At 44.2% G+C, this 18,465-nt stretch overlaps 1 protein-coding gene across 3 annotated transcripts in view; it reads left to right on the top strand.

Annotated features, from left to right (window-relative positions):
* Window positions 1-657: 657 nt before the first annotated feature.
* ASCC2 (activating signal cointegrator 1 complex subunit 2) overlaps window positions 658-18,465 on the top strand; it is a 29,120-nt gene continuing 11,312 nt past the window's right edge. For 2 of the 3 annotated variants that reach the window (XM_067306959.1, XM_067306956.1), the window contains exons 1-12: window positions 658-730; window positions 2,904-3,004; window positions 4,195-4,353; window positions 4,754-4,924; window positions 6,716-6,845; window positions 8,805-8,872; window positions 10,606-10,716; window positions 11,643-11,755; window positions 13,852-13,926; window positions 14,488-14,595; window positions 16,201-16,269; window positions 17,005-17,079. In XM_067306959.1, the coding sequence (XP_067163060.1) occupies window positions 2,924-3,004; window positions 4,195-4,353; window positions 4,754-4,924; window positions 6,716-6,845; window positions 8,805-8,872; window positions 10,606-10,716; window positions 11,643-11,755; window positions 13,852-13,926; window positions 14,488-14,595; window positions 16,201-16,269; window positions 17,005-17,079 (1,160 nt within the window). In that variant the 5' untranslated portion in view covers window positions 658-730; window positions 2,904-2,923. The remainder of the gene's footprint in view (window positions 731-2,903; window positions 3,005-4,194; window positions 4,354-4,753; window positions 4,925-6,715; window positions 6,846-8,804; window positions 8,873-10,605; window positions 10,717-11,642; window positions 11,756-13,851; window positions 13,927-14,487; window positions 14,596-16,200; window positions 16,270-17,004; window positions 17,080-18,465) is intronic. The other variant, XM_067306958.1, reaches the window with a different exon arrangement.

Genomic DNA, 18,465 nt, shown 5'->3' with positions numbered 1-18,465 from the left:
GACCCACATCAGGGGCAGATCCGACATCACGTGGTGGCACCAGCAGGGCCATGGCAGATCCCGCAGGGCCTCAGAGGCACCGGCAGGGCCTTGGTGGCGCTGACAAGCCCTTGCGGGCACTGACAGACTCTCGGTGGCATTGGAAGGGCCTTGGTGTCACCGGCAGGGCTTTAGGGTCACCAGCAAGGCCTCAGTATCGCTGTCAGACCCTCACCATCACCAACGGGGCCTCAGTGTCACGCGCAGGGCCGCGGTGGCCCTGGAGGTCCCCAGGGTGCCTGGCAGACCCCTGGGGCCGCCAGCAGCCCCTCAGTGTCACCAGCAGGGCCGCGGTGGCCCTGGAGGCGCCCAGGTGCCTGGCAGACCCTTGGGGCTGCCAGCAGCCCTCTGCGTCACAGCAGGGCCGCGGTGCCCCTGGAGGTCCCCAGGGTGCATGGCAGACCCTGGGGCTGCCAGCAGCCCCTCCGCGTCACGGCAGGCCCCGGCGGCCCTCGGTGCTGCTGCCCTTGACAAGCTCCACGGCTGCAGCGGGGCCCGGGACGCTCCTGGGGGCGGGGCGGGACCAAGATGAGGACACGCCCCCTCCGGGCCCTGGGGCGGGGCTTGAACGGCCCTCGGTGCCGTCCCCTCTCGCACTTCCGCTCGGCAGCGGAAGGGCCTTTTGGCGGCGGAAGTGGGGCGCCGGGCTGAGCCGAGGCGACGGCGGCGTGACGGCGACGGCAGCTGCCCGGTAACGGGGGCGGCGGGGAGGGCAGGGCCCGGGGCGGGGGATGGGCAGGGTGAAAGGGGGTGGCTGGGCTGTAGGGGGTGGTGTGGCAGGTGTGGGGGGTGTCAGGGCCTGGGTCAGGTGTCAGTGGCTGTAGGGGGTGGTGGGGCAGGGTGTGTGGTGGGGCAGGGTCTGGGTCAGGTGTCAGCAGCTGTAGGGGGTAGTGGGGCCGGGTGTGCGGGGTGTCAGGGCCTGACGCCTGGCTGGGGGAGCTGGGCAGATCTGGGGAACACTGGTGGGGCCCTGCTGGTGGTGGCCGGGCTCAGGGCAGGGGGCTGTGCGGGGTTTGCCTGACGGGGCGCTGCGCAGCCATGCAGCCCTGTTGCTGTTGGTGACGGGGCAGCACGGCAGCACCCTAAGAGCTGTGCTGCGCGGGGTGCCGGGCTGGCAGTGTGCGCAGCGCTCCGGCTGTCCCCTCGGCTCCGGCTGTCCCCTCGGCTCTGCGCCTGTGTGTGGTGTGCAAAGCACAGGGGAGGCAGCGCTTCTGGTGCGCTGGAAATAAGTTTCCCTGGAAAAAGTTTGGATTGGTTTATCCTTTGTCAGCACTGGCTGTGCCCAAAACTCTTAGGCACTCGGAATTAATTACGTCCTTGCGGTTTAGACCAAAGCTTGTGGGGAAAAGCATCCGATAACGATCTTGACTAATTCTCAGGTGTGCACGTTCCATACTCATGTTTGTTCCTCTCTCCACCTGAATAAGCATTTTGTCTGGGGCCTGTCTCTTCCAGGATGTTCTTGACTTGAAATGGAGATTTGGGTGCTTACCAGATTTGAAATAAGACACAGGCTATTTTTTTTCCTTCTTACAAGTACATGCTTGCACGTGGAGTTTCCAAAACGACACTAGAAATTATAAGAGCAAAATTAATTATGTGACGAGAACTGAAAAACAGGCTAGTTTGTCCTGCTCATAAGAGTGTTTTTGCAAAGAAGTTATTTATCATTAAAATCTTGAAAATACTCTTGTCAATATTCTAATTTTTAAATTCGTTAGGAAAGACACAATTATTTAGAATTTTCTAAGCTGTGCAGCATGTTGGTGTTGCTCTAGTGTAATTTTTTTTTCAAAATTTCCATGAAAAATTGAACTCTAAAATGTTAGATGGTGTGCTTTTTTTTTGGGGGGGGGGGGGGCTTAAGACTGCAGGACCAAAAATCTGGAACTGAAAATCTTAGATTTTTTCACTTGCTGTCTAAACCTTGTCCCGCCTCTTGAATCTTCATTGTTCAGCTATAGAAACATTTCTCTTGATTTATGTGATTTTGCCCAGGCAATGTGAGTGCAATTAAATATGCATGTAAGGACACTTGCGATCTTAGATCTTAACAAGGACATAACTTATAGTAACATTTCACATAAATCATAACAGCACTATAAAACTCCTGAGAAATTAAAAGCTCTGCTAAACTTGCAATTTTCATTTTTATTAATATTTGAGGTTTTTTTTTTAACAGTGCACATAATAGTATATGTTCTTTTGAATTACATTTACAATTAATTTCAGAAAGTTAAATGAAATATTGCTGAGCCTATAAATGCTGGTGAAGATTAGAGGATGGTTTTGTGAACTTTCTTCTGAAACATGCGTGGGAAATTGGCAGAGGAAAGGAAAGTTGTGTTTCGTGCCCCACCTTATGTTTTATTTTTAATGTACGTTATCTGAATAAGTAGTGAGTGAATCTATGACATAAGAATCAAAAATATTCTTTTAATAGTATGTTGGCAGGATGTCTTTTATTGCCTCTCCAGCTTGTGATGTCAGGAGATAGGCTGCAAAAACAGAGTTCAGCACCCAAACAGAGAGTTCTGGTTCGATAACCAGATATAAATATTAAGCTCCCATATTAAACAGTGTCCCAAAATGCTTTCAGTTGTCCGTGAAGATGTCTGTGGCATCTCAGTAAGGATCAGGAATGAAACTATAGCACCATGATACAAGTGTCTTCTGAGCCATGTGCAACTTGCTCTTGGGTGTTCCCTAAAGGCTTGGCATTTGGGTGGTGGTTAGATTGTCTTTGCCTGAATCTGTTTCCAGCCACGGTGTTTGTGTGTTATAGTAAGGCTGCAACCTGTTTCGTTATGCTCTCGGTCTTGTAAAACACATCCTGTGCTGTTTTTGTTTTTGTGTTTGCTAAGGACAGGAATAAGTCATCACGATGCCAGCCTTACCACTGGATGAACTCCAGCTGACGGAAAAGGATCCAAAGACAGGGAAGCTGAGGACTTTACCAGCACTGGTGAGCTGTGTTTTTCTTGAAAGCCAAACAAGACCCTCAACCAAAAGTTGTTTTATTTTGAGACTTGGGCAAAACTAGCCCTGGGCCCAGGATATAGTGAAATTTGAATGGCCTCCCTGGTAGTGAAATTGTTTTTTTCCTGTGTCAGTGCATTCAGATAGTTGTGACCTTTTTTCTGATGTTGTGTCAATGAAAACTTACTGTGTTCAAAATCTATGGTAAAATGTGTTCTCCTAGAACTTCTTATCCTTCCAAGGAACAGCCCGATCAGCAAGGTAAACCTTGCTGTAATGGACCGAATGCTTTCTGAGCTTTTGCAAGCTCTGTGTGGAAGTTTAGCTCTGAGCTATAGCACTGGGATCAGTCTGTCCACTTACCACGTCCTTTAACCTCCTGCCCTGTGGCTCTAACTTGGAACCACAGGGTGAAATCAGAAATCGGTGCCTTGTTGCTCCATGTCTAACGTGCGAGCTGGGAAGCATTGTATGCCTGCCTGTGATATTATATAAGAGCATTCAAAATTGTGCACAAAATAAAATCCACAGTGATCCCTTTTCTCTCAGAAATGAGAAGGCATGGACAGAGCTTTCTCCCTGGCCTGTTGCAGAAGAGGGATCTGCTGTTAATGCCACTTGCTATGAAGAGGTTCCCCTGGGCATATGGGTGGACTGAGGCAGAGCTGGAAGGTGCTGCTGGCTACTCAATGTGATTCTCTTTCTAAGATGGGGGTATCTGAGCAAACTGTGTTCCCTTCTCTTGGGAAGGACAGTAAAATGTTTCTTTTCTGGATTTGGTGGTCCAGAATGTTGTTCAAGATCCAGCTTGGAGGAGAAAGAGAGCATGGGCAGCATCTCAAAGCCATGGCATTAAGCTGTTGTAATCCTCCCACACCTCCAAAACAAACAGCTTTGCAAGGCTTTCAGTTAATAGAATACAAGGAGCAACATGTGCTGAATTATGAAGGTATCTGAAAATATTGCTGAAAAATATGAACGATATAAACCCACTGATCTGCTGCCTTTAAATATTAGAAAGTGGGAAGTTGTCAGGGAGCTGAAAGACACATGTAAAGTTGTTTTAAAGCATAATTTTGTATCGGTTTCCTAAAATTCTGTAGAAAGGGCAAATTGTAAGTGTGGATTCCTGTTGCTTGGTCCATGTTTTTAATACAGTGTTTTGGCTTTCTGCAGCATCCAGAAATAAAAACAGATAGGTCTTTTGTGCTATATAGACCACCACCTGTTGTCAGAGACCCTGCCTTAGCGGAAGAATTCTTGGAGCGAGCAAAATTCATTGCAAATGATCTGGACTGGCTTCTGGCTTTGCCTCATGACAAATTTTGGTGCCAGGTAATATTGTTTTGTGGGTACTGAAGAAAAAATATGAGCAGTATAGGTGCTTGTAAAAGCCACGAACTTTAAATCATGTTTTTGATAAAGACTCTCATATGCCCACTATGTCATTTGTCAGGCATTTTCATTTTGATTACTGCTTCTTAGTCTGCAAAGAATGTAATATTTCCCTATAGTTTTTTAGTTGCGGATTTCTGAAAGAGTTTTCTTGGATTTGATGGACACGTAAATTGTTTTAGCATCTTTGACTGTTTTGGTTTGCTTCTAAATTTAACTGGGATGCCTTTGAGTGCAACTCGCACGTTATAAGACTGCCTCTCACTCTTACAGTGCATGCTGCCACCTATGAATGCGTAGCCTTCCCTTCTCTCCATTTTCTTCTCTTTTGTTGTATAAGGTAATATTTGATGAGACACTTCAGAAATGTCTGGATTCCTATCTGTGCTATGCCCCTCGCAAGTTTGATGCCCTGTTGGATTTCCATCCAGAAGTGAATGACATGCAGAAATATCTTCATCGGAGTGTCTTTCTGACCTTCCTCAGAATGTCCACTCACAAGGAATCCAAGGTAAATATTGCTTTGTCTTACAGGCGCTCTGGGCTGTATAGCTTAGAAAAATAGACAAGTGGAGAAATTAATCATGTTTCTTGTTTGCGTGTCCTAGATGCGTTCTTCTTGCTGCCTGGTTTTGGCAGTCTGTTTCTCTGTATGGAGATGATAACCACTCAGCTCTGAAGTATCTGAAATATGTAATGATTTCTTAGGAAGGGAGATCCAGGCAAACAACTAGATAATAACAGGGTGGCAACATGTGGCATTATGACACAATAGAATAAGAGGAAAAAAAGAGTAAGGTGGCCTTTGCACGGCTGCAAGGAATATAAAAGGCTGTTCAAGCCACCAGTAGTCAAGTGTTTGCTCCCTCATGCCAGCTCCTCTGCGCCATGCAGTGTTGCAAAACCTATGCTAATACCTGTTTCTCCTTGAACTTTCTCCAAGTTTTGGATGCACAATGAAATTGCTCTAAATTACTGTTTTCTTGGCATCATAATTAAAAGACATACTCATCCATACTTGTGTGAGTGCAACTCCCATGAGCAGCTATGGAATTTTCACAAGGCCCTTTGGGCTGGATGAGGCACCTTGTGTTTCAGTAATTTACTCCCTTGATATCCTCCTTGGTTTATTTTGTGCTCTTTAGTGATGATACTGATTCTTCTTGATGATCACAATGGTGACATTTAAGACATTTTGAGGAGAGGTCTTGGAGTGGGAGTTGGAGGCCTAGGGAAGGAAGACGTGAAAGGAATGCTGGAGCCTGCAGTTGGCATCACTTCAGCAAAAGTACTCAACACTTCTATGGTGCCTTTCATTCCAGGATCTGATTAAATCTTACTACTCCAATGAGGCAGACAAGCATTTGAAACGATTTTATAGTTGAGTAACTTGAAAAGAATGGATAGTCTGTTGTCGTGCAGGCAGTCAGCAGGAGTTCTGGAAACTGAACCTAGCCAGCCTGAAGCCCTGTCCCTCTGCTTTAATAGGTAGAACGTGCTTACCATGCATCTACTACCTTGCACCGTGATTAAAAACTTTTGCCATCATAGGCAAATCAGTCTTGTAAAAATCACTGACACCAGAATCGCATTTTACCTTGATTGCTTCTCCATCTTGGAGATAATGGATTTTTTGTCATCTAGAATATTAAAAGACACTCCTTGAATGTTATGAGTCATGTGTTCTGGGTGCAGTGTTTTAGCAGTCAAGGTATAGAGCTGCAGTTCAGAAATGGTTTTTCTTCCTATTTCTTTCACCAGTGCAGTCATCGTTGGTGCCTCAATTCTACCTTATCAGGCTATCAATAACCTTAGGCTGTGATTTTGTGTGTATTTCTTTGGTGTCAATGCCAGTTAAGCTGTTCCCGTTCCTGCTCCTGAGCTGACCCCTTGTTGTGTGAGCCCAGCTGTTTATTTGGCAACGTAGTGAGCCAGATTTGGGAACTGAACCACCTGTAAACAGCCTTTTATTTTAACTTTTAGGTTGATCAGTTCAATTCAGGGTGCAGCCCAGCTGTGTAAGCAGTGGTGCTAGTCCAGTGGGGTGGATGGTGCAGTGGCTGGCAGCTGGGAATGTAGGGATAGAGGGGTCTGCAGGGGGACTGTAGGGGCAGTTGCTGCCTTTTATGAAACCGCAACCTTAATACAGCTTTGAGAGATGTTTTTAAAAGTGTCATTTTAATGTTGCAGTTCCTGCAGAGTAAGATATGGATTATCCTTTAAATTATTATTTTATTATCAAATACTATTAAATACTAGCTTTGATTTAAAATTATCAAATTAAATTATTTTTTCTTTGTAGGATCATTTTATCACTCCCTCTGTCTTTGGAGAAATTATCTACAACAACTTTCTTTTCGACATCCCTAAGATTCTGGATCTCTGTGTGCTTTTTGGAAAAGGAAATGGTCTCCTGCTCCAGAAGATGATTGGTTAGTTAAAGCGAAGGAACAGCTTGTTGTGTTTAGGCTTTTGCTTACTCGTGAAATGGCAGGCAGTGAGTGGGGTTTTATACTGAGGTTACTGGCCTGAAAACAAGCTGCTCAACAGCAGCTGGCATCTATAATTTCTCAATAAAATGATTTTTTTTTTTTTGTTCCTTGTGAACTTCATTTATGTCAAGGAATATATTGTGGCCTGCTGTTTAGCTGTCCTGAGCTGTGCTCATAGGCATGACTGAACCTTGGGTCATGCCTCAGCAGTTATTTCCCAAACCAACTAAAAGTGCTCTCAGCCGCTGTAAGAGGACCGTGAGGGCTCTGTACTATCCAGGTAGAGAGGGGAAGGGGCAAAGAACTTTACTTCTGGGCAAGGAGGAAGGAAGGTTAGAAGATGGGGCACAGTCCGACTGCTGATACAAGTGTTCTTGTTCCCAGAGTTGGGAGCTTAGTGAAATCTGCAACAGGAATTAATTACTGGCCTGTGAATTGGGAGAACGTGAACCTTCAATGCAGACATTGATTTATATAGTGCCTTCAAACTGCAGCATACTTCAGAGCTCAAGCTGTGCTTGTCCCTAGATATCTCTGTACCTGCATAGACAATCTTAGCAGCAAGTGCCTATTAAGCAACAGCTTGGACAGCCTTGGACATTAGAACCTGCATAATGAAGAGAGGGCATATTCGTTTAGATTCTGTATTTGTCCTGTGCCCTTTTCACAAGGGAACTACCTGTGGTCTTTAACATGCACCTGAGCACAGATGGAAGAGTACCTAAACTTGGATTAAGTGAGCTGCTCTTCATGAATTCTAACCCAGTCTGTCTGCAGTTCATATAATGAAACTTTTTCCTTTCTTTGGTAGTTATTTTTGTCTCATTTCCAAGTTGACTAACATGAGAAGTACTAGAGATCATGTGACACAGCCTATCTATACAAGATTTTTGCCAAATTTCCAGACCGAGAAAAGCTTAGATAAGCCGTTGAATTTTTGAATGCTGATCCCTTTGTCCTTTTTCAGTAACTTTCACTATAAATTTGCCTGCTAAGCCTCAGGAGTAGGAAGAATGCGTAACCAAGATGGATAGTTCTCTTTCAGATGTGCAGTTAAATTATCTGTGTCTTAAAATATTCTGAAGAAGACCTAAGTGTATGAAACCTCATTTGAATTATACATACCCTTTCAAGTACAACACACTAATGCTGCGTGCAAGTGACCAATGATTTGTTTACCTGATTATACATGTTATGTTGTCACAGTAATGGCATGAGCAATTCTGGTGTGTAATTTATAACTTCATAAATTTTAGGCTTTTCTCAAGGAATAAATTTTTCTGAAACCATCTCATAACTCTTACCTGTGCTCTGTCCTTGCTGAGGAACTCTGTTAATTTTCATAGTCTGAACAGTAATTCACAGGAAAATAGGCAGCCTATCTAATACTTGACCAGCATTTATGATACACCATTACTTAGTGGAGTATTTTGTAAAGGTAATGAAGTCCTAGTAACATAATAGTAGGTATTACTAAAGCCTCATTACCTTTAAGAAATATTCTATAGAACATTTTCTAGTGTATGCTGAACTGTTATCAGTAATTAAAAGTCAACTCCAGTTGTCAAATAAAGGAACTAGGAATGTTTAGTATTTACATTATTCATTGATTCCGCCTCTGGGGCGTGAATCATCTAACATCTCGTTTGCTCTGCTCTGATGAGCATATTCTCATTACTAGTCCTCCAGTTGCACTGAGCTGTTGATGGGTGAGCTTTATAGGAGGAGGCACTGTGCATGCGTTGGGCATAGATTCATTTCTTAAGTCCTAAAATGTTAGTAACGTTATCTGGAGAGGGGGGTTGCTGGTAACGCAAGTACATCCTCTGGTACAAATTTGCCTGTTAACATGACTGTCTGAACTGATGGGAAATGGTCTCTTTCTCCCCCTCTTCTCAGAAAATATCTTCACTCAGCAACCGAGTTACTTCAGTGACTTAGACGAAACTCTGCCCACTGTCCTCCAGGTACTGCTTTTCTGCGTGGCCTGGGGCTCCGGTTTCATCTAGATTATGGTGTGGGATAGTTTAGAGGGAGGAAGGGAGCAAATGTGATCAGAGGCAGGCAGAATGTATTTGTTATTCCTTTTTTATCCATTTCGTGCTAATATGGGTCAGGCGGTTTTTGAACCTTTATCTAAAACTATTGCTGATGACTGATTCCTGTTACCTTCCTTCTGCTTCTGACATTCCCTTTGCATTAACCTTGAATTTTTGTTAGGCAGATCAAATACAAAGTAACTTCTTCATGTCTGGTCCTGTGCAGGGAAAGCATTGAAACTTAAAACAACGTAATAGAGACTGTGAGAAATAGCTAAGACTTGACGTAGCAGAATATGTGAGTTTTAACACTGCAGGTTCTCAGGAGTAAATGAAAATTGGGAGGGATGCATTGCTGCCATATAAATGATATCAGCACCTCTCTATTTCTAAGCTTTCATTTCTATGAGCAGTTCAAATCTTCCCCAGACTCAGTAAGCAGGATTCGCATTTAACCTGAAGGTAAATCAAGATGCCTTGACATCTTTGTACCGTGAAAATGTCATGTTTGGGTCCTCAAAAACCTCACCTATACGCAAAAATAAACAAAACCAAAAAATACTTTTTACCCCAAGACACGCATAATGTCACTTGGCTTTTTGAAAGTTCACATTCTTCTTTCTTTGCATGTGTTAAGAAACTGCTAGAGCTAAATAGGAGAGGTGATAGCATATATTAATAATATTCATATATTAATAATATTCTAGGATGCAAGACTAAACTTTGAAATGAATTACTGGGAGAGGGCAGCAAAGATTCTGTTTGTTTGTGATATATCATGTCGGAGCAGTTTCTCTACAGACCTTTAGTTTCTTTACGCTGTATTTTGTTAACCACTGCAGAGAGATACCAGTATATCTCAAGTGTGCGCGTGTAGTAGCTCAGAGAAAGCACGGTGTTACTGATCCATAAAAGTATGTGTTTACCCCATTCCTGAAAGGAGTTGATACTGGTGCTGGTTAGGAGCTTACGTGCACTGTGGAATAGCAATATTAACCCCAAGTACTTAGTGTCAATACTTTTAGCCACTCATCCACATGGCTGTGGAGTAAGGCTTGGCAAATCTCCTAAGATGCCAATGTAGAGGAGTAGCTTTGAAGTTGGTCCTACACCGAAGCTGGCTAGCAATCCTGAGCCTAATTCTATCAGCCTCACCCTAGATTTTTCAATTATAGCCAAGAGCCACAAAATCTGTCCTGCTAACTTCAGAAGAGAGGGCAGGAAGAGCTTTGGGAGCAGCTTGTGAGCAGTAGCTGACATTAACTTCCCAATTGTCCCGTTACTCCCTTGCAAATAGGGCTAGTCGGATCCTAGGTGGCCTCATCAGTGTTGGTAGAGCTTGCTGGCTGATTTTCTCACATAGCTAAGGATTTGGATTAGCCTGCAGTCCCTGTCTTGGCACCACCACCCTACGCAGCTGCACTTGAATTGCTTGCAAGTCACATGCAGTTTCAGAAGCATGGTGCGGCCCTTCCTGCTGTAGCCTGCAGGAAGCCCGCAGCTTTCAGCTTACATGACTCTGTGTTGTGTGGAAATAGTTTCATCTCTATTCAGCTGAACCAAGTGATCAGAGTGTAGAATACTCTTATATTGCTGTACTACAGGATAAAACATGTTCCACTGCTTTCCCCTGTCATAACGCTTCTGCTCTGTTGATCTAGGTATTCAACAATATCTTGCACAAATGTGGCTTGCAGTGTGAAGGAGCCTCTGCTGAGCCCCAGAAACTGGAAGAAAGAGTAAATGTGACTCCTGGGAACATGCCTCTCCAGGTAGAACTGTTACTCAGCGCACTGTACTGTTTGTAGGCTGAATAGCCTGTGGCGCAGTAAGACCAGGGAGAGTCATTCTGTCCCCAGATGCTGATGTCTCATACAGCACACGGTTGCTTGTTATTGTTTCGCTGTTTATCATATGACTTGCTGATAAAGCCTTTCCACCGTGGGTTTGTTGCTTTGCTCTTGTGCATTTCAACCATATCCATTGCACTGTGGGGTGTTTTTTTTTAAATTTTGTAATTTTTTTCCCCATTCAGTTCATAAGTAATGTAACAGAACATCCTACAGAAGTCTTAAAATAACCCTGAGAGTGATCAGAATTGATATTTTCTTCAGAACTGCCTGTTCAACAGTAGTGAACTTTACCTTCAATTAATTAAGAGGTTTTATTGTGCTAGGTGCTGTACAAATGCATATTGAAAGAGAGGCCCCATCTCAGTGAGCATACGGTCTTCTACAGAATCTTAGTCATATGGACTGTATGTGGGAGTTGTTACAGCTACCCTGGAAACGCATCTTACACTGAAACGGACTGCAGAAATCATCCCTTTAATTCCTGTACTACTGCTATGCAGTGCTTCCAGCTAGATGGGGAAGAATATTATATGTGGAAGATTTATGGAGGGCAAATGCCACTGTCCAAAACAGGATCTGATGAGGGTTCTCTTTATTTAACAGAATCTTTAATGAGAGCAAGCAGTTGGGATTGTATTATAGGTAAAGCACAGACGCTGTCTCTGTCTACCTCTGTACCCAATAACGCACAATGTGCATGTGATTGAAGGCAAACTCTCTTCCTGCAGTCAAGAAAAAGGCTTAGTCCGAACATGGTGTGTCCCTGTTAGAGTGGGTTATACTGTGTTGCCAGGAAAGCTTGTGTGGCTTTTTTTCCCTCTTAGTAATTGCTCTTTCTCTCTCAGGAGCTGAAGGATATTGTGCTGTACTTGTGTGACACTTGCACGACACTCTGGGCGTTTCTTGATGTCTTCCCATTGGCTTGCCAGACCTTCCAAAAACATGACTTTTGCTACAGGTACCTCTCAGACTGAAGACAGAGCTTGTCTTGGTGAAGCAGAAATACCAAGTGTGCTGCTCTGCCCTGTCCCAGTGCCTTCATCGTTGAAAGAATTGGCAGATTAAGCATAACTAAAGACTGCTAGGCTTGCACTGATGGGAGTACATAGACTCCCAGTAAATCAAATGAATTAATGTAGGGATGCCTAGAGTTTGTCTGTGATATGTTCACCTTCGTTGTTGTCCTTGAGAGAGTCTAGAGCTGGGCAACCCTGTACAGTTTCAGGACCCAGCTAAATAGTACTCAGTGTGCTTTGGAAAGCTTGGAGGGACCAACAGAGAAGAGCTGTGGACAAAAACGACTTCCTGCTGTAGGACCTGAACCAAGGGGAGCAGAAAGTCTCAGTCCATGAGGGACCATCGCTCCCAGGAAAGCATTTGTTTGATGTTATGCCTAAGTTTTATGTTAGAGAATATTGCTGAGCTTTGGCAAAAGCCGAGTGAGTGGTACCACCTTCCTGGGAGAAGGTGACAAGCCAGCACTGTCACAACTGTGCTGTCAGTGAATTCCCTTGTCTAGCTGGATCACGGTGGCGATGAGTCAGGAGCCAGGACGGTCACAAGGACCAGGCAGGAGTGTGTTTCTGCAGAGGCTGCAAGTCCTTGAGTGGCACTTACCTGGAGCAGACTGGGTGTTTTAAGCCCTCACCTCATCTTGTACAGTCCTGCCCTAACAGCCTCCGTTAAGGACAAACTGAAGTGTTAATTTCTTGTCCTTATTTCCCCCATTTTGTTTGCCTGTTGCTGTGAATGAACACTCATTTTTTGCTTCTGTTTCCAAACATGTTGCAAACCTCTGAGGTCTCATAAGCTCCGAGTGGTTTATGGACCACAGGTTGAGTAATACTGCTGTAGGGTGTTCAGGTTTCGGTGCTCTTTGGTTGTTGTTGTCAAGTTGGTTATCGAATGAAGAGCAGGTTGGTGGAGTGCTGGTGGCTGTTTGGATTGGCAAGCCACGCTGCTTGCATGCTTGGTTACTCGGAGAAGGAAAGCCTTTGCTTTTAATTCTATCGTTGATGTTAGAGATGCACCAAAAAACATCCTGATCTCTGTACAGTGGGACAGCAGCAACATTTTCGTTACTTCTCAATATGGACTCATCACTGGGTCTTTGGAGTGTGGGGAGGGAAAACTGATTTACATGTCATCTTTTTGGCACCTCTGTGAGCCTGAATCATTCTGTTGGCACTTGCTAATCTCTCTCCCTAAATGAAAGTATGAGCCTGATTCTGCTACATTGCCTCAAGGACACTCATTTAACATGTTTGGCTCTTATATGAGACATGCACATAATGTTGCTAATGGAGCCTCTGCTCCTCAGTTCAGCAGGCTTGGCTTTTGGGCAAAGTGCTGTTAACCATTAGTTATAGCATCTAGCTACTCATGAAGCAGGACCTGCTGTTATTGTGTGAGGGCAGGTTTCTCAACATCTCCTAGTGCTTTGTCCCTGAACAGAAAGGCTCTGTGGGGGCTGTTTGGCACATAAAATGTGAAACTGGACCAAACTAACTTTTTTGTTTGCTTGTTTCTTCCTGCCCCCACCCTATTGAAACATCCTCTTAAGCTTTCTGCTTATCAAATACCTCCATCTAAATGCTCACCTAGAGCAGAGCCAAATAGCAAGACTTCGCTGGAAATCACGTCCTGTTTCATATCCGATTTTTTAGTGTAGCAAGATAGAGCCTTGAGGATTTTGGGGTGGGAGGGGGTGTCTCATGAAAGACTCGAGCATATCAGCTCTTTGCAGACTACAGATTTGTGTTTGGGATGTTTCTCAGTTGGGCGGATTGTTCTTCTATTCAGTAGCATGATGCTTTTTAAATGCATTTCTTTGGCTACAGCTTCCAAGATATTTTGATGGTTTCCTTAGAGCGCTGCTCTTTGCCTATCACATATTTGCTTGCTTGTGTTTCAGGGGAAAAATAACAAAACGGTAATACTAATGAGTACTGCTAGTGAGGAGAATTTAATGAAATTAACCATATGACTTATTTTTTAGCAAATGATTTTTGAAACCTCAGTTGACAGTTATTGTTTTGTTGTCCTTTTTTACAGATTAGCTTCGTTTTATGAATTGGCAATTCCTGAGCTGGAATCTGCAATTAAGAAGAGGCATTATGAGGATAACAGGTGAAAATGTCTGAGAAGGCTTGCCTTTTCAATGAGAATCTCCCAGGGCTTAGTTAAAAAAGTGCTTCGTGCTGCTTTGCCCACCTCTGCAGTCCTTCTACTTTTTTATGCTGCTTCAAAGATCTCTGAAGAGACAGCTTTTCTAATTCCAAAAGATCTTTCTTGGGCAGCGGGGTGACGAATGATTTCTTTTACTGCTCTCGAAGAAGAGGCTTGATGAGAGATGTATCTAAATCGTAACAGAGTGCAAAAAGATCGATGGTATCTCTGTGTAACCTGGTCTCATGGCATTTTAAAGCACAGACTATGCTGATACAGATGAGATATCATTTGTCTAGCTGTCAGGTCAATTGGTGGCTGAGAGCAACTTTGTTTAGAGCATGGGTTTTGCTTAATCCATGATTATGAAATGGCTCTAATCTCTGGTTCTTGCAGCAAAGAAACAATTCGGCTAATGAAATTCCTCCTGTAGAGGGATTTCTCTGCAGAAAAGTGTGTGTTAGAGAATCAGATTTCCTATGCTGATACTAACAGTGGTTTTGTTTGTTTTCAACTCTGAAGTGTTTTTGCTGATTTGTGGAGGAGAATTTCCCATTCCAAGAAGAAGGTGATGGAAGCTTTTCACATCCTTATAAATCAAATCTGTCTGCAGCCCATCTTAGAAAACAGGTATTGGCACTTGAGCTCTGTGGTACTAGCCAATTACTTGATTGCCTTCAAGAAGAAAATTGTTCCTTGGTTTCCAGATTTACTGGAGGAAATGAACAGTTATTGCTATTTGTTTTGGGGTCATGTCCAAAGACTTTGGCTGAGATCAGAAGTCTGTTGTCCTCGATAGCAGGGAAGAAGCTATGTCTGATCCAGAATTGATTTGGTGAGCTGTGTATTGACCCTACCAAAGCAAGATAAGGTCATGGTCCAATGAGCATGCTAACCTCACTTTATGACCATATTGCAATTTATAATGCTGTGTGTGGAAGCCTTTGCTGAGACACCTTAACAATGCATCATTTTTATTAAAAAACACTGTTTTCAATGATCTTAACTATATGTACTGGTGCCTTAGCCCAGTTCTTCCCCCCTCCTATTTTGAAAATTGGCTAGCTAATAAGAAATGCTTCTTATCTATAATTGTCAGTAATTGCAAAATGAAGGCAAGTATAATTATCCTTACTTTGTAAGTGGAGAAATTAAGACAAGTGAAGTGACTCAAAACCATGCTGCATAGTGGGGACAGAGCCAAGAACCTGGGTCTTGCTTGCAAGACCAGTGCTCTATCATCCTGGGCTATCTTTGCCCCGTATTCATTACAGGTTTTGTAGATTGCTGGTCTCTGTGGCTCCTGTTCTGCTTGAATAATTTTCGTGGTTTGATATGAGTAAAGTTGTCCAAGAAGACTAAGAGGGTCTGTTGGTTGAATTCCTTATGGATTTGCTGGATTGACTTCCTCTGTGGCTTTGGTTAAACCACCTAATCTGTCTGTGCTACAATTCTAATTCTTAAAGTGGTAACAGTAGCCTTGCCATACCTGAGCGCTGCCTTTCTGCACTCACAGGAATATTGAAAATAAAAATGAAGCAAAGACTGTAACATTTTCAGATTCCACAGTATTCAAGACTACATGTATATATTTCAGAGAGATAAAAAGAGCAGTAAAGGGCAGATCCAGAAACTCATTCTCAGTTTGATGGGAGCTGAGGTTACTGTGAAAGTGATGCTTCCAGCTTCTAGGGAAATGCCTTTTCTTAGTACTGATCCACTGCAGGGAGTGTTCTGCCCTGCCTCAGCCCTGCGGCTTGATGCATAATCAGCAAGGGGAAGTTTAGGCGTTATAACAGAACAGTTGCAATAGGAGTTTGCTTGGCATATGTTCTTGCATAGGTGAGCACATACTTTCTGGGAGGTTCAGTGGTATAATCCCAACATACATAATACCGTGCAATTACAAAAGCTCTACACACCCTTTTCTGCATATTGCAAGTCTGAGACATCAAACTATGGTTTATAAAGTCTATCAAAAGTTTTAGATCTGAAGCCTTATCACAATTAGGATTCTAGCTTGCTGAAATATTTGCTGAAGCCATAAAAGCTTGTTTCCATTTGACTCTCTGTTCCTATGAAAGCCAAAAAGTGGCCCAAAATCTGATTTCAGATGGGATTTTCCCTGATGTATGAGTGTTACTAGTTTGGCTAGCAAGGCAGAATGTGGAGATTCTGCAATGTGGTAGGCTCATCACTGGATTTTTCACTCTGTTGTGCCAATGTTTTTTGCAGCTGTGAGAATATTCAGCCTTTTATTGAGGAATTTCTACAGATCTTCACTTCAGTGCTTCAGGAAAGGAGGTGAGTCTGGCTGAATGAGACCCAAGGGGAGGGTCAGCTTGCCTTCCTCTTTCATTCTTTACAGCAGAATTGCCCAAGACATTATTATGAGGTGTTATGATGCATTTGAGAGTTAGAAACCATTCTAACTAGTTGGGAAAACTGCTGTGAGAGGATTTCAATTTGTAGTACAGACTTTATTGTAAAGGTGAGGAGGGTGTTGCGTGGTGTTGGAAAATGTTGTTGTTCACTCTTTTTAATTCGGAATTTGCAAAGTGGAGGTTAGTGATTTAGCTATTACAGCTAGCTTGACAAGTTCGGCCATTATTACTAATCTAGCTTTTCAACTGGGGTGACCAGACCGCAAAGATACTGAGTGCCAACACTGAAGATGGAAAGTGAACAAGTGACAGAACTGGGAATCAGATCTTGTGTTCCTGATGCTGCTGTTGTTCTGATCATGTTCAAAGCATAAACCATATTTTCTCTGTAACAGGGCACTGGGTGATGGGTCATAGTATCATAAGGAGTGTTGAAACTGGCTGTGATGGGTTAGTGGGGAGTGCTGCAGTGTAACAGGAGTAAAATCAGACATGGCAACATGTGCCGTGTTCAGTATTGGGTGTGAGAGGTTCTGTATGTTCCTACCTGGGCAGTGAAAAGGTCACATTGCATAGCAGGGATGGCGGCATGTGACAGCTCTGCAGGTAATTTACTCCTGAGTTTGACTGATTAAGCTTGCTTCTGCATTTTCAGATTTCTCCGTGACTATGACGAGCTGTTTCCTGTTGAAGATGATGTCAGTCTGCTTCAGCAAGCATCCTCCACATTGTATCCTTTGCTGTTAACAGGTGTGCACCTCGGTGTTTTGCAAACCCAGCTGCTCTTAGATTCACAGAATCACAGAATCGCTGAGGTTGGAAGGGACCTCTGGAGATCATCTAGTCCAACCCCCCTGCTCAAGCAGGGTCACTTAGAGCACATTGCACAGGATTGTATCCAGGCGTGTTTTGAATATCTCCAGAGAAGGAGACTCCACAACCTCTCTGGACAACCTGTGCCAGTGCTCTGTCACCCTCACAGTGAAGAAGTATTTCCTCATGTTCAGATGGAATTGTCTGTGTTTCTGTTTGTGCCCGTTGCCTCACGTCCTGTCACTGGGCACCACTGAAAAGAGTCTGGTCCCATCCTCTCGACACCCTCCCTTCAGATACTTGTACACGTTGATAAGATCTCCTCTCAGCCTTCTCTTCTCCAAGCTAAACAGGCCCAGCTCTCTCAGTCTTTCCTCATAAGAGAGATGTTCCAGTCCCCTAATCATCTTTGTAGCCCTTCGCTGGACTTGCTCCAGTAGTGCCACATCCCTCTTGTACTGGGGAGCCCAGAACTGGACACAGTACTCCAGATGTGGCCTCACCAGGGCTGAGAAGAGGGGGAGAATCACCTCCCTTGACCTGCTGGCAACACTCTTCCTGATGCACCCCAGGATACCATTGGCCTTCTTGGCCACAAGGGCACATTGCTGCCTCATGCTTAACTTGGTGTCCACCAGCACTCCCAGGTCCTTCTCCGCAGAGCTGCTTTCCAGCAGGTCAACCCCCAACCTGTACACCCGAGTACATGGGGTTATTCCTCCCCAGGTGCAGGACCCTGCACTTGCCTTTGTTGAACTTCAGGAGGTTCCTCTTTGCCCATCTCTCCAGCCTGTCCAGGTCCCTGTGAATGGTAGCACAGCCCTCTGGTGTATCCGCCACTCCTCCCAGTTTTGTATCATCAGCAAACCCGCTGAGGGTGCACTCTGTCCCTTCATCCAGGTCATTGATGAAGAAGTTGAACAAGACTGGACCCAGTACTGACCCCTGGGGGACACTGCTAGCTACAGGCCTCCAACTAGACTGTGCTGCTGATCACAACCCTCCAAGCTCTGCCATTCAGCCAGTTCTCAATCCACCTCACTGTCCACTCATCTAGCCCACACTTCCTGAGCTTGTCTATGAGGATGTTATGGGAGACAGTGTCAAAAGCCTTGCTGAAGTCAAGGTAGACAACATCCACTGCTCTCCCCTCATCTACCCAGCCAGTCGTTCCTTCACCTCCGTGGCACTTCCTCTGCTGCTGCCTCTGGTTAAGCTGCATGACTGGCAGCAAGTGAGGGAAAGCTTGCTTTTAGGGAAAAAAAAAAAGGGGGGAGGGGATGTTGATGTAGGCACATGCGTG

Source organism: Apteryx mantelli, chromosome 17 (assembly GCF_036417845.1).
Source record: "Apteryx mantelli isolate bAptMan1 chromosome 17, bAptMan1.hap1, whole genome shotgun sequence".
NCBI classification, from domain to species: Eukaryota; Metazoa; Chordata; class Aves; order Apterygiformes; family Apterygidae; genus Apteryx; species Apteryx mantelli.
This window is presented reverse-complemented; position numbering and strand designations above follow the sequence as displayed.